At 49.4% G+C, this 16,378-nt stretch overlaps 1 protein-coding gene across 1 annotated transcript in view; it reads left to right on the plus strand.

Moving 5' to 3' along the window:
* The first annotated feature begins 6,448 nt into the window (after positions 1 to 6,448).
* Positions 6,449 to 16,378, plus strand: part of NOL7 (nucleolar protein 7) — a 64,718-nt gene continuing 54,788 nt past the window's right edge. The window contains exon 1 of the mRNA XM_063923194.1: positions 6,449 to 6,724. Coding sequence (XP_063779264.1) covers positions 6,522 to 6,724 — 203 coding nt within the window. The 5' untranslated portion in view covers positions 6,449 to 6,521. The remainder of the gene's footprint in view (positions 6,725 to 16,378) is intronic.

Below are 16,378 nucleotides of genomic sequence, written 5' to 3' on the forward strand. Positions count from 1 at the left end.
TTCCTCCGTCGGAGCACTCCGATCCTCGCACCACGCAACATATTTTCGCCAAATGCGGTGATAATGTTGCGCGGTTACTTCCTTCCGTGCTTTAATCAAAGTAGGAATGACTTCTTCCGGCATGCCTTTTTCCTTTAGGATCCGGCGTTCAACCGCCATGCCGTCAAACGCAGCCGCGGTAAGTCTTGAAACAGACAGGGACCCTGCTGAAGCAAGTCCCTTCTCAGAGGTAGAGGCCACGGATCTTCCGTGATCATCTCTTGAAGTTCCGGGTACCAAGTTCTTCTTGGCCAATCCGGAACCACTAGTATCGTTCTTACGCCTCTTTGCCGTATAATTCTCAATACTTTTGGTATGAGAGGCAGAGGAGGAAACACATATACCGACTGGTACACTCAAGGCGTTACCAGCGCGTCCACAGCTATTGCCTGCGGATCTCTTGACCTGGCGCAATACCTGTCCAGTTTTTTGTTGAGGCGAGACGCCATCATGTCCACCATTGGTCTTTCCCAACGGGTTACCAGCATGTGGAAAACTTCTGGATGAAGTCCCCACTCTCCCGGGTGAAGGTCGTGTCTGCTGAGGAAGTCTGCTTCCCAGTTGTCCACTCCCGGGATGAACACTGCTGACAGTGCTATCACATGATTTTCCGCCCAGCGAAGAATCCTTGCAGCTTCTGCCATTGCACTCCTGCTTCTTGTGCCGCCCTGTCTGTTCACATGGGCGACTGCCGTGATGTTGTCCGACTGGATCAACACCGGCTTTCCCTGAAGCAGAGGTTCTGCCTGGCTTAGAGCATTGTAGATTGCTCTTAGTTCCAGAATGTTTATGCGAAGAGACGTTTCCAGGCTCGTCCACACTCCCTGGAAGTTTCTTCCTTGTGTGACTGCTCCCCAGCCTCTCAGGCTGGCGTCCGTGGTCACCAGGATCCAATCCTGTATGCCGAATCTGCGGCCCTCCAATAGATGAGCACTCTGTAACCACCACAGATCTTGCGTGGAATCTGCCGAATGGAATTGCTTCTTAAGAAGCCACCATTTTTCCCAGGACTCTTGTGCATTGATGTACAGACACCTTTCCTGGTTTTAGGAGGTTCCTGACAAGCTCGGATAACTCCTTGGCTTTTTCCTCCGGGAGAAAAACCTTTTTCTGAACCGTGTCCAGAATCATCCCTAGGAACAACAGACGTGTTGTCGGAATTAACTGGGATTTTGGAATATTCAGAATCCACCCGTGCTGTTTTAGCACTTCTTGAGACAGTGCTAATCCCATCTCTAGCTGTTCTCTGGACCTTGCCCTTATTAGGAGATCGTCCAAGTATGGGATAATTAATACGCCTTTTCTTCGAAGAAGAATCATCATCTCGGCCATTACCTTGGTAAAGACCCGAGGTGCCGTGGACAATCCGAACGGCAGCGTCTGAAACTGATAGTGACAGTTCTGTACGACGAACCTGAGGTACCCCTGGTGTGAGGGGTAAATTGGAACGTGGAGATACGCATCCTTGATGTCCAAGGATACCATAAAGTCCCCTTCTTCCAGGTTCGCTATCACTGCTCTGAGTGACTCCATCTTGAACTTGAACTTCTTTATGTACAGGTTCAAGGACTTCAGATTTAGAATAGGTCTTACCGAGCCATCCGGCTTCGGTACCACAAATAGAGTGGAATAATACCCCTTTCCTTGTTGTAAAAGAGGTACCTTGACTATCACCTGCTGAGAGTACAGCTTGTGAATGGCTTCCAAGACCGTCACCCTGTCGGAGGGGGACGTTGGTAAAGCAGACTTCAGGAAACGGCGAGGTGGATTCGTCTCTAGTTCTAACCTGTACCCCTGAGATATTATCTGCAGGATCCAGGGATCTACCTGCGAGTGAGCCCACTGCGCGCTGAAATTCTTGAGACGACCCCCCACCGCCCCCGAGTCCGCTTGAGAAGCCCCAGCGTCATGCTGAGACTTTTGTAGAAGCGGGGGAGGGCTTCTGTTCCTGGGAAGGAGCTGCCTGTTGCTGTCTCTTCCCCCTTCCTCTGCCTCGTGGCAGATATGAATATCCCTTTGCTCTCTTGTTTTTAAAGGAACGAAAGGGCTGCGGTTGAAAAGTCGGTGTCTTTTTCTGTTGGGGAGTGACTTGAGGTAAAAAGGTGGATTTCCCGGCTGTAGCCGTGGCCACCAAATCCGATAGACCGACTCCAAATAACTCCTCCCCTTTATACGGCAAAACTTCCATATGCCGTTTTGAGTCCGCATCGCCTGACCACTGTCGCGTCCATAAACTTCTTCTGGCCGAAATGGACATAGCACTTACCCGTGATGCCAGTGTGCAGATATCCCTCTGTGCATCACGCATATAAAGAAATGCATCCTTTATTTGCTCTAAAGACAGTAAAACATTGTCCCTATCCAGGGTATCAATATTTTCAATCAGGGACTCTGACCAAGCTACCCCAGCACTGCACATCCAGGCTGTCGCTATAGCTGGTCGTAGTATAACACCTGTATGTGTGTATATACTTTTTTGGATATTTTCCATCCTCCTATCTGCTGGATCTTTAAGTGCGGCCGTCTCAGGAGAGGGTAACGCCACTTGTTTTGATAAGCGTGTGAGCGCCTTGTCCACCCTAGGAGGCGTTTCCCAGCGCGCCCTAACCTCTGGCGGGAAAGGGTATAAAGCCAATAACTTCTTTGAAATTAGCATTTTTTTTATCGGGGGCAACCCACGCTTCATCACACACCTCATTTAATTCTTCTGATTCAGGAAAAACTATAGGTAGTTTTTTCACACCCCACATAATACCCTGTTTAGTGGTACCTGTAGTATCAGCTATATGTAACGCCTCCTTCATTGCCAAAATCATATAACGTGTGGCCCTACTGGAAAATACGGTTGATTCGTCACCGTCACCACTAGAATCAGTGCCTGTGTCTGGGTCTGTGTCGACCGACTGAGGCAAAGGGCGTTTTACAGCCCCTGACGGTGTTTGAGGCGCCTGGACAGGCACTAATTGATTGTCCGGCCGTCTCATGTCGTCAAACGACTGCTTTAGCGTGTTGACACTATCCCGTAATTCCATAAATAAAGGCATCCATTCTGGTGTCGACCCCCTAGGAGGTGACATCCCCATATTTGGCAATTGCTCCGCCTCCACACCAATATCGTCCTCATACATGTCGACACACACGTACCGACACACAGCAGACACACAGGGAATGCTCTTAACGAAGACAGGACCCCACTAGCCCTTTGGGGAGACAGAGGGAGAGTTTGCCAGCACACACCAAAAGCGCTATATATGACAGGGATAGCCTTATAATAAGTGCTCCCTGTATAGCTGCTTTAATAATATATTTTTGCCACAATTTTGCCCCCCCCTCTCTTTTTTACCCTGTTTCTGTAGTGCAGTGCAGGGGAGAGCCTGGGAGCCGTCCTGACCAGCGGAGCTGTGTAAGGAAAATGGCGCTGTGTGCTGAAGGAGATAGGCCCCGCCCCTTTTTCGGCGGCCTCGTCTCCCGCTCTTTAGTGGATTCTGGCAGGGGTTAAATATCTCCATATAGCCCCCGGAGGCTATATGTGAGGTATTTTTAGCCAAATTAGGTTTTCATTTGCCTCCCAGGGCGCCCCCCTCCCAGCGCCCTGCACCCTCAGTGACTGCCGTGTGAAGTGTGCTGAGAGGAAAATGGCGCACAGCTGCAGTGCTGTGCGCTACCTTTAGAAGACTGAGGAGTCTTCTGCCGCCGATTCTGGACCTCTTCTCGTTTCAGCATCTGCAAGGGGGCCGGCGGCGAGGCTCCGGTGACCATCCAGGCTGTACCTGTGATCGTCCCTCTGGAGCTAATGTCCAGTAGCCAAGAAGCCAATCCATCCTGCACGCAGGTGAGTTCACTTCTTCTCCCCTAAGTCCCTCGTTGCAGTGATCCTGTTGCCAGCAGGACTCACTGTAAAATAAAAAACCTAAGCTAAACTTTTCTAAGCAGCTCTTTAGGAGAGCCACCTAGATTGCACCCTTCTCGGCCGGGCACAAAAATCTAACTGAGGCTTGGAGGAGGGTCATAGGGGGAGGAGCCAGTGCACACCACCTGATCGTAAAGCTTTACTTTTGTGCCCTGTCTCCTGCGGAGCCGCTATTCCCCCATGGTCCTTTCAGGAACCCCAGCATCCACTAGGACGATAGAGAAATTTGTATTCTGCTCCTGCGCATAACTTTTCGCAGGAGCGTGCAATCTTCTGCAAACCAACACCGGAATATTGCTCTTAAAATACCCTACAGCTGGATACCAAACACCACCTTATAACCTAGTTCTGTCCCCTACTATCCTGTAAAGGTGAATCCCTTTGTTCTTATACCATTTAAACAAGTGTAACTCGCTGGTGTGGTGCAGGGAGACTATGTGTACATTGGGGGTAATTCCAAGTTGATCACAGCAGGAAATTTTTTAGCAGTGGGGCAAAACCATGTGCACTGCAGGGGAGGCAGATATAACATTTGCAGAGAGAGTTAGATTTGGGTGGGTTATTTTGTTTATATGCAGGGTAAATACTGGCTGCTTTATTTTTACACTGCAATTTAGATTGCAGATTGAACACACCACACCCAAATCTAACTCTCTCTGCACATGTTATATCTTCCTCCCCTGCAGTGCACATGGTTTTGCCCAATTGCTAACAAAAATCCTGCTGCGATCAACTCAGAATTACCCCCATGGTTTTGCCCAACTGCTAACAAAATTCCTGCTGCGATCAACTCAGAATTACCCCCATTGTGCACTATTTGGATTAAATATGTAATGTGTTTTTATGGCTTTTCCATGCGATCACAAACTCTACCGTAATTACCCATACCACGCGCTAATGCGCAGGACCGCGGGAGCGACCATACGCAAATTGCGAATATGCGCACGCACGGCAGAACAAGTACGCGCGCGGAGGCCATCTGTGTGTAGTTTCATACCCTCCAACATTTTACACAGAAAAATCGGTACAAATCCGAAAAAGGGGCGTGGCCGCGGGTAAAGGGGGTGTGACCACGCCCCTTTTCCTATACTTTCAATGGAAGTTTGGGGAGCCAAAAATCGGTACAGACCATAAAAAAAAGGTACTGTACCTATTAAAAAGGTACAGTTGGAGGGTATGTAGTTTGTACGTGACGTGTGTACTGCAATATTTTTCGACTTCGACAATGGCCATCCTAGTCCTTTCATTCCTGTCACTGCTGCATGCACCCTGCATCTTATACCGCATTCAGACCGCAAATGCCGGATCCTACCCGGTAAGACAAACGTGTACTTACCGGGTGGGATCCGGCATTTGCGCTCCGCTGCTGGCTTTCCGACCCGGCAATATACCGGGTCGGTTGCCATAGCAGCGGAGGGAGCAGCAGCAGCAGGGGTGGAGGCGGCGCAGGGAGATGAGCTCATCTCCTGCGCCGCCTCTCCCTATGCTGTGAATGGGAACCGTGTCGCATCGACACGGCTCCCATTCACACCGCACCTGACCCGGTAATCAACCCGGGTAAAACCCTTCTTTTTTACCGGGTTGAATTACCGGGTCAGGCAACCCGCTAAATCGTCAAAGGACCTTTCACATCGCACACTGACCCGGTTCGACACGGCATTATGCCGTGTCGATACCGGGTTATTTGTGCGATGTGAAAGGGGTATCATGTGCATGGTATGTGCAATAATAACTGGGTCTTGCGCTGTGCACATAAGGTGTGACTTGCACTTGCCACAGCTATAATTAGGTCATTACATAAATATGCGTGACTACCTAATTTATATCATGCTCCAAATTTATAATAATTGCCTTTAGCTCAGGAGAGAGTGTCAGGAGCACTTCTCCCCTAAACACAACAAAGAAACTTGCGATCCTCCTGGCCAGTAGGCATACCTTCCAACATAACTTTCTCCAGGGTCATGTTGTTGTAGTACCTGGACTTCCCACTTAATCTATGATTGCCATCACCTGCGCTGAAACACTTTTCTTATTCACTAACTAGTTCACTGGCAATCATAAAGGGTTACGGTTGTTAGGTCGACACAACTTAAGTCGACCACTGAAGGTTGACAATGCTATTAGGTCAACATGCATTAAGTCGACAGGTCAAAAGGTCGAAATGAGTTTTTCACTTTTTTCTTTCATTTTTTGGATTTTTTTCAAATTTATCGATCCACGTGGATTACGATTGGAAAGGTAACCTGTGCTGAGTGAAACGAGGCACCTTGCCCGAAGTATGGCGGTGCACAAATATGGGTTCCCTGTCACTTTACAGAGAAAACGACACCAAAAACCTCGTCAACCTTTTGACCTGTCGACATAGTACATGTCGACCTAACACCCATGTCAACCTAATGGCAATGTTGACCTTCAGTGGTCGACCTAAGGTGGGTCGACCCATCGACCAATACACATCATAAATAGGGAAGTCCAGGAAAAGAGCATTTATCCCTCCTTGAAAGGGTTGTGTTAGGAGGTATGTGATAGGGGTCGCTGTGAGTTGGCCGGCTACCTGACAGCCCTACAGGACATGTGCCTGCATTGCAGACAGAGCGATTCAACTTCCTGTGCACTGCTGCTTCCAGTCCCCGAGCCTGAGCACCGCAGCAGCAGCATGACTCCCGAGCACGAGCTGGAGAGTGAGGACGATGATGCGCCCGAGGAGGTCACGTTCCAGAGCGCCAGGGTCGGCGCGGAGGAGAATGCCCGTTTGAGGCGGGAGGCGGCTAACAGGTGACACATGTAATACAGCGGACTGTGCTGCCGCCCGGCACACGCACTCCATGTGCTACACCCGCACTCTGCGAGATACTGTAACATGCCCACGTGACTGTCCTCTCCGCGATCATGTGACTGTTACTCGCTGCTGAACCTTTACCTGCAGCCGCAAATCCCACATACCATCCCACAGTCCCTCTCCTCTCCTGCGCTGTCACCCTGTGTCCACTGGGCAAGTTGCTTGTAGCAGCTAAACCGCTGAGCTTCTGTCATTCCTTAGACGATGGTCACGATAGCCAGAAGCTACTATTTCTGTCTCAAAAGTGTGATGTAGTGATAGGGCCGCAGTATAAGCAGCTGCACACAGTCTTGCATGTCCCATGAACACAGTAGGGGCCGGATCCTGGGCCTCAGGGTTACGTGTACCCAGGATATCAAGCCATGACTATATCTGACAAGCTGATAGGCTGCCTGTGCCCATAGAGGGGGGACCCCTGCTGGTGGTAGGTGACATTGAGGCTCATTGCTGTCCCAGGTGTTTGTTGGTGTGGTAAAACATCTGTGTGCACATAGCCTAGTCGGGAGCGCATGAGTTCCGGCTATGGTACGTTTTAGGTGGTTTAGTATCACTTGTTTCTACAGTGGGATACACTGGTATTCCACAGGGAATAACATTGGGGTGTAGAGTTGGATCTTGATCCAAGGCACCAACAGGCTAAAACTTTGACTGTTCCCAGGATGCATTGCACCGCCTCCTCTATAATACCCCTTTCACATCGCAGCTTGTACCCGGTATTTTGCCGTTTTAACTGGCTTCCTAAACGGGTCAAGCTGCGATGTGAAAGGGTCCCCTTCAATTTACCGTTTTCAAAATACAGGTATTTTGAAACGGTAAAAAAGAAGGGTCCTACCCGTTTCAGTCCCATTTCACTGTGCAGTGTGAAAGGGTCTGAAACGGTATTTGCAAGCCCCAGCAGGTCATAGGCTGTCTCCATGTGTGATGTCAGCAGCCACAACCAGGAAACAGCTTGGAAAACACAGGAGACACATGTGAGAGTGGCTTTATAAACGTTTAGACGGGAAAAACACGGAAAAAAATGGCGTGGGGTCCCCCCTCCAAAGCATAACCAGCCTCGGGCTCTTCGAGCTGGTCCTGGTTCTAAAAATGCGGGGGGAAAATGGACAGGGGATCCCCTGTATTTTTAAAACCAGCACCGGGCTCTGGTGCTGGTGCAAAAAATACGGGGGACAAAAAGAGTAGGGGTCCCCCGTATTTTTTACACCAGCATCGGGCTCCACTAGCTGGACAGATAATGCCACAGCCGGGGGTCACTTTTATACAGTGCCCTGCGGCCGTGGCATTAAATATCCAACTAGTCACCCCTGGCCGGGGTACCCTGGGTGAGTGGGGACCCCTTCAATCAAGGGGTCCCCCCCCCCCAGCCACCCAAGGGCCAGGGGTGAAGCCCGAGGCTGTCCCCCCCCCATCCATTGGCTGCGGATGGGAGGCTGATAGCCTTGAGTAAAATGACAGAATATTGTTTTTTCCAATAGTACTACAAGTCCCAGCAAGCCTCCCCCGCAAGCTGGTACTTGGAGAACCACAAGTACCAGCATGCGGGAGAAAACCGGGCCCGCTGGTACCTGTAGTACTACTGGAAAAAAAATACCCAAATAAAAACAGGAGACACACACCGTGACAAGTACAACTTTATTACACACTGCCGACACACACATACTTACCTATGTTGACACGCCGACTGCCACAGTCTCCGACGATCCGAGGGTACCTGTGAAAAAAATTATACTCACCTGCCGCCAGTGTCCAGAGATAAATCCACGTCCAGAGATAATCCTCGTACTTGGCAAAAAAAAAAACACGAACACCCGAACCAGCGGACTGAAAGGGGTCCCATGTTGACACATGAGACCCCTTTCCACGAATGCCGGGACATCACGTGACTCCCGTCACTGAGGTCCCTTCAGCCAACCAGGAAGCGCTACTCCGTGGCGCTCACCTGATTGGCTGTGCGCGTCTAAGCTCAGACAGCGCATCGCACAGCTGCCTCCATTACTTGCAATGGTGGGAACTTTGCCGTCAGCGGTGGGGTTACACGCGGTCAGCCGCTGACCGGCGGGTGACCCCACCGCTAGCCGCAAAGTTCCCACATTGAATATAATGGAGGGAGCTGTGCGATGCGCTGACAGCTCAGACGCGCACAGAGCCAATCAGCAGAGTGCAAGGACGTTGCGCTCGCTGATTGGCTTACGAGACCTTTCAGTGACAGCAGTCACGGGGGGGGGGGGGGTCTCTCTGCATTCGGGGAAAGGGGTCCCATGTGTCAACATGGGACCCCTTTCAGTCCGCTGGTCGGGTGTTCGTTTTCTTTTTTTGACAAGTACGAGGATTTATCTCTGGACCATGGATGAGGTGAGTATATTTATCTTTTATTTTCAGGTATCCGTGGATTCTACTTGGAGAAGAGGACCGATGTCGGCGTGTGAACATAGGTAAGTATGTGTGTCGGCAGTGTGTAATAAAGTTGTACTTGTCACGGTGTGTGTCTCCTGTTTTTATTTGGGTATTTTTTTTTCAGTAGTACTACAGGTACCAGCGGGCCCGGTTTTCTCCTGCATGCTGGTACTTGTGGTTCTCCAAGTACCAGCTTGCGGGGTAAGCTTGCTGGGACTTGTAGTACTATTGGAAAAAACAATATTCTGTCATTTTACTCAAGGCTATCAGCCTCCCATCCGCAGCCAATGGATGGGGGGGACAGCCTCGGGCTTCACCCCTGGCCCTTGGGTGGCTGGGGGGGGGGGACCCCTTGATTGAAGGGGTCCCCACTCCCCCAGGGTACCCCGGCCAGGGGTGACTAGTTGGATATTTAATGCCACGGCCGCAGGGCACTGTATAAAAGTGACCCCCGGCTGTGGCATTATCTGTCCAGCTAGTGGAGCCCGATGCTGGTGTAAAAAATACGGGGGACCCCTACTCTTTTTGTCCCCCGTATTTTTTGCACCAGCTCCAGGCGCAGAGCCCGGTGCTGGTTTTAAAAATACGGGGGATCCCCTGTCCATTTTTTCCCCACATTTTTAGAACCAGGACCAGCTCGAAGAGCCCGAGGCTGGTTATGCTTTGGAGGGGGGACCCCACGCCATTTTTTTTCTGTATTTTACCATTCCATCTAAAAAAAAAAAAAATTATTTTAAAAAATATATAAATAATACTTGTGCCTCCAAAAAAGACAAACCAAGTACCTAATCCCATCTAATATAAATAGATATGCTTCAAGCTGCTGGGTTCCATCGTACGACTATCCAAATTATTAATAATGAATTAATTAATAATTATTAATAATGTGTGGGCCAGAAAAGTCCATTTATAATGACAACCACTGTTTTCTATGGGTGAAACGGGTTCAGTGTGAAAGGTACCAAAACGGTAATGAAATGGTAATTTACTGGTTACAACATGAGATGTGAAAGGGGTTTAACTGCTCAGACCCGTTTTAAGAACCGTTTCAAATACCATTTCAAAAGCAGGTTTTGCGATGTGAAAGCAGCATAACTCTGTCTCCAGGCACTGGAGCTCAGTTTGTAAGTTGGTGCCTGCAGTGCAGGTCACTAACAGTGCGCAGCCCTGAAAAGAGCTTTTTTAGAAGACTTCAAGGGCTGCAGCACTATTTGTCAGTCTGACATTCTGTGCTGCGGCTCCATCACCTCCCCAGCAGCGCTGCAGACTCCCGCGGCCTGGTTACTTGCGGCGGAGGTGCACCGGATTTCAGGCACACACCGCTGACGGTCTCCTGGATCGCATGGCTGCACATCAGAGAGGAGGTAAGTGGGACTTGCTGGTTAATCGCGATCCGGTCGCGGTCCCAGGAGACGGACCGTGCCGCTGGCGTGGACACTGTACTGCACATGGACCCCACTATATCCACCAGGGCAAGGGAGCACAGGTCGGATTTACTAAAATCTGTTTGCTATAAGCTCCACAGTGGTGAGGACCAGCATAGGGGAGAAGGTGCTGACCTGTAACCCCTCCCCCAGCTCCAGGCGCCATCTACTGCTGGTGTTCCTGCCCTGGAGCTGCATTTCACTGTCCCTCACTCCCTGACAGATTTTGGAGCCATCTTCACTACTAGCTGGGCTGATCTCCGGGACTTAAGGGCTTTGTCTCCTCTGTAAAGCCGCCTGTCTCATCAGCGCTGTGCTTTTACAGGCACTTAAGTATTCTATATGTTTTATTCGACAGTGTTCGTTAAGAACAAGTGCACTGCTAGCTGAATATTTGGTACAAGTACTCTGTGATATACATCCAGTATCTACTGTGCATTGTTATATCTATACTCATATATAGCTATATGTAAATTACTAGTCCAGTGCAGTTGTATTGTTTATACGTATGTAATAACTTCTGCATTGCACGTGTGTGCCTGTAGCTGTTGTGTGGGATTCCATTCTCCTGTATCGCATATTGCTATCACTATATTCTGTACCTTGAGCGGCTAGGTGCGTCAGGGTTACACACACACACACACACACACACACACACACACACACACACACACACACGTTGATATTTTTACTATGTGTTTCAGTCACCTCATATCGCTTAAACACTTAACTGACGATTTTTTCCTTCAAAGGCGTTAACATTTGTTTTTTTAAAATTTATTTTATTTAATAAAGTTGAAAAAGTATTTTTTAAAATATTTAAACATTATATTATGCACATCTGCAGAATGGATCCCCTTGTCAAAAACGGGGGAACATGGTGGGAGGGTGCAGTTGCATGAAATCTGACCATGCCAGTTAAGTGGTTTAAATTTAAATCCTCTTTTGTGTCCTGAGTTTACTGTCACATAACATAGGTTTTTTTTTGCAGATATTGTGTTTGTCTGGCTATATTGTACCGTTACGCCCTACGACTACATTCCCTATGTCTGCTACACAGGGCGGGAAATCCGCGCACGCTTCTGCATACTGCAGTACTGGCGCCACAGATTTACCTGAGGGTGAAATTTTAGCTGCTGGTTCAGGCGCTGAGTTCCATATAACCAGTCTACCTGTAGTACCTGTGGCCAATCAGGACCCATCTTGGGCAGTGTTCTCAAGTATGCTGAGTACACTTGTGACACGTCTTGCGCCCCTTGTGGAACCTCCTGTACCATTGCAGCCACATATTGTACCTGTAGTTAATCCGCCCTGGGCGGATACTCTGTCTACTCAGTTACAACAATTAAATCAATCCTTGGTTAGACAAAAGTCTACCCCACGCCTCTCTGGGGCCAAGGGGTCATCTAAAAGGGCCATTTCTTCCTCACAGTCCACAAATATTTCGGATAATTCTTCCGATGAGCATGGGGAATATACTGATCCGCCAGACACTGATACAGTTTCTTCTGATGAGGAATCTACAACCCAGGTTGATGATCCTGACCTAGTGGAGGCTATTAAGTTAATTCTTCAAATAGATGATGACATTGAGCCTACTACTGCGTCTAAGAAACCTGATAAGTTCAAACATCAGAAGGTTGCTAAGGTAGTCTTACCACATTCTGACCATTTAATTGACATACGTCAGGAATCCTGGTCCTCGCCAGGAAATACATTTTCCTGTCTAAAAAGATGCTAGCTCATTATCCTATCCCTGCGGAGTTGAGTAACAAGTGGGAAACTCCACCGCCGATGGACTCTCATGTTGCTCGTCTTGTGGTGTTGTCTACTCTGCCTTTTGGATTGGCCACGGCCCCTCAGATCTTTACCAAGGTCATGGCCGTGATGACTGCTCTTCTCCGCCATCGGAGAATCAGGATCCTGCCGTATCTGGGCGACTTGCTGATCCTGGCGAACTCCCAAGATGGTCTCCTCAGTCATCTGGAACTGACGAGCCACCCGTGAGCTTGTAGGAATTGGACCGTCAGCTGGAAAAAGTCCTCGCTGGTCCCTGCTCGGAGCAAGGTGCACCTGGGGACACTACCAGACACACACAACCAACGATTGTTTTTGTCTCCAGAGAAGGTCCTGAAACTTAAGGACAGGATCAGATATTTCCTCTCTCGCCCAAGAGTGTCGATACGCTCAGCGATGCAAGTACTAGGCCTCATTGTGTATGCTTTCAACATGGTAGAGTACGCACAATTTCATTCCCACCCTCTGCAGAGGGTAATCCTTTCCAAGTGGGACGGCCTGCCTCATCGGATCAGGTCTCAAATGATCTCCTTGACCCTGGAGGTTTGATTGTCACTGAGCTAGTGGCTACAGGACCAACAGTTGAGCAGGTGCCGTCCCTTCTGGATCTCCAACTGGGTCCTCCTGACAACGGATGTCAGGCTGCGGGGTTGGGGCGCGGTGTTGGAGCAACACTCTCTCTCTCCAGGGCCGGTGGACCAAGGAGGAATCTCTCCTCCCGATTAAACATTCTGGAATTGTGGGCAGTGTTCATTGCGTTGACCCTGGCCCTGCCTCTAGTACAGAACATGCCTGTTCACGTACAGTCCAACAATGCACCGCGGTGGCGTATGTAAATCATCAAGATGGAACTCAAAGCCGCATGGCAATACTGGAAGTATCAAAGATCCTCCATTGGGCGGAACGCCATCTGCCAGCAATATCAGCAGTGTTCATTCCCGGGGTCCTCAACTGGGAAGCGGATTTCCTCAGTCGTCGGGACGTTCACGCCGGAGAGAGTGGAGTCTTCATCAGGAAGTCTTTCAACTCCTAGTGGATAAGTGGGGCCTACCAAATGTAGACCTGATGGCGTCTCAACACAATCACAAGTTACCGGTCTTCGGATCAAAGACAAGGGATCCCCAAGCAGCGTTCGTGGATGCACTGGCAATTCCATGGAACTTTCGGCTGCCATACGTGTTCCCTCCAGTGTCACTCCTGCCCAGGGTACTGCGGAAGTTCAAGCAAGAAAGAGGAATACTACTTCAAGTCTCTCCAGCGTGGCCCAGATGGCACTGGTTCTCAGACCTGCACGGTCTCTCAATATCACGTCCTCTTCTGCTTCCTCAATGCCCAGACCACCTCGTTCAGGGCCCTTGTGTCTACCCGGACCTGGCCAGACTGGCTTTGACGGCGTGGCTCTTGAAGCTTCCCTTCTGACGGCCAAGGGATTCTCTGAGTCGGTTATTCAAACTATATTGAAAGCCTGTAAACCGGCTTACTTCACCTGGTGTGCTGGTAAGAATTATGATTCATATACTTTCAAAACTTCCAGACTTCTGGCTTTTCTGCAACAAGGCCTGGAGTGAGGCCTTCATCTGGCCTCCCTCAAGGTTCATATTTCTGCCTTGTCGGTGTGGTTTCAGAGGAAAATTGTGTCTCTCCCTGACTTTCATACTTTCACTCAGGGTGTTTTACGGATTCAGCCTCCCTATGTCCCTCCTGTGGCTCCATGGGATCTGTCTGTTGTTTTGACCTTAAATATCTTACGCTTAAGGTTGTGTTTCTGTTGGCTATTGCCTCTGCTAGGAGGGTGTCGGACCTAGGCGCTTTGTCCTGTCGTCCACCCTTTATGATTTTTCACCGTTATCGGGCAGTTCTTCGAACTCTCCCTGGTTATCTACCTAAGGTGGTATCATCTTTTCGCCTAAACCAAGAGATTGTGGTTCCGGCCTTCATGTCTTCTGGTTTGTCCTCCAAAGAGCGGTCTTTGGATGTAGTACGGGCTCTCCGTATTTACATAGAGAGGACTGCCTCCCTCAGGAGGTCAGATACCCTTTTTGTACTTTTTTGGTTTTCACAAACATGGCTGGCCTGCAAATAAGCCAACCTTGGCCAGATGAATTAGGATGGTGATTGCACAAGCATATGTGCATGCTGGACTCCCAGCTCCTGCTGCTATTAAAGCCCATTCTACCCGGTCTGTTGGACCTTCTTGGACGGCCTGCCGAGGTGCATCCGCTGAACAATTGTGCAAGGCGGCTACGTGGTCCTCTGTGAACACGTTCATCAAGTTCTATGCCTTTGATACTTCCGCCTCCCAGGAAGCTTCCTTTGGACGCCGGGTTCTTGTACCCGCTACAGTGCGTCCCCTCCCATGAGGAACTGCTTTAGGACATCCCCTGATGTTATTCCCTATGGAATACCAGTGTACCCCGCTGCAGAAAAGGAGATTTATGGTAGATTTACCGTAGTTAAATCTTTCAGCGAGGTACACTGGATTCCAAAGGGCGCCCACCCTGACGCCCTTAGCTTTTTAGGGTTTGTATGGCATTAGCCGCTAGTCCCTTCTCCTGTCGTGAGAATGTGGTTCTATGTGACTAACATATACTGTCTGTTACCTGCTACTGCATTGGACTGGTTAACGAAACTGAGTTCCAATGCCTGGAGGTGGGGTTATAGAGGAGGCGGTGCAATTCATCCTGGGAACAGTCAAAGTTTTAGCCTGTTCGTGCCTCGGATCAAGATCCAACTCTACACCCCGATGTTATTCCCTGTGGAATCCAGTGTACCTCGCAGAAAGAGATTTAACTGTGGTAAGTGTACCATAAATCTCCTTATTATACGTGACACCCATACTAAATCAGTCACACAGAATAGGTGACACTACATTTGGTCTGTAGGGTGTAATGGGTCAGAATGGCCACCAAGCTAGTGACCTATCGCGGATGAGGGTTGGGTTCGGGTGACCGACGTTTGGGATCCCGCCAGTCACCATACTGACGCTGTGATCCTGATCTTTAGATTGTCTGCAGTCCTTGTGGGCTTACTACGCTCACCACGCAGCGGGCTCAGTGGCTTGCTGTGCTCTCCACAGTTTCTATTCCCAATCTATGGGTGTCGTGGACACCCATGAGTGGGAATAGTCCCTGTTAGTCAGCATGCCGACTGTCAGGCTCTGAATCGGCCGGGATCCCGGTGTCTGTATAGTGACCGGCGGTCTCCAGACTGCCGGTCACACAACTACATCCCATATAAGGCACAGAGGTGAGCCAGGTTGGTTCTCTGCCCATATTTGGCTTTACCTGACATCCTACTGCATTGGGTAAAGAATTAGGTAAAAGACTAATAAATGTTCTTAAGTTGAAACTATATATAAATTTACTGTGGAAATGTGTGGAATAGGTAGTTTTAATATGTATATGCAGATGTGTCCTGTTACAGCAGCATTTTTCAACCACTGTGCTGCCACACACTTGTGTGATCTGAGCAGGTCTCAAGTGTGCCACCAGAGCCAGAATTGTCTGCACAAGTTTACAGTCACCACCGGCGGTTCAGCTATTAGTTCTCGGCTGCACTAGTCTCTTCCTGCCCCAGTCCTGTTTCTATATCCTGGGCATATGAGACCTCCCTTCTCTGATGTCACTTGCCTCTCATCTTCCTGTCATCCTCTAATCATTATTGGTTGGTGGCTGCTGCTATTGCTCCTTCTCAAATGATGATGTTGTCGGTGTCTGTCCCGGTGTTGCGATTCAAGGGTTCATTGCTCGGAGCATGCTGTTTGTTATAGGATTTAGATAAGACGGGTTACAGGGTGCAAGGTGAGGAGCTGCTCGGGTGTCTTGCTGATACTATACTGTCTGCACCAGCTCCCTAGGAGCACATGATGGCAGCTGGGCAGTCGCTTGCGTGGTGTTCACATGAGGGCATTTTTAACTTTACACACTGGGGCACGCCACACTGAAAACAATTGGCATATGGTCTCTCTTCGGTGTT

This window comes from Pseudophryne corroboree, chromosome 5 (genome assembly GCF_028390025.1).
Source record: "Pseudophryne corroboree isolate aPseCor3 chromosome 5, aPseCor3.hap2, whole genome shotgun sequence".
Taxonomy (NCBI): domain Eukaryota; kingdom Metazoa; phylum Chordata; class Amphibia; order Anura; family Myobatrachidae; genus Pseudophryne; species Pseudophryne corroboree.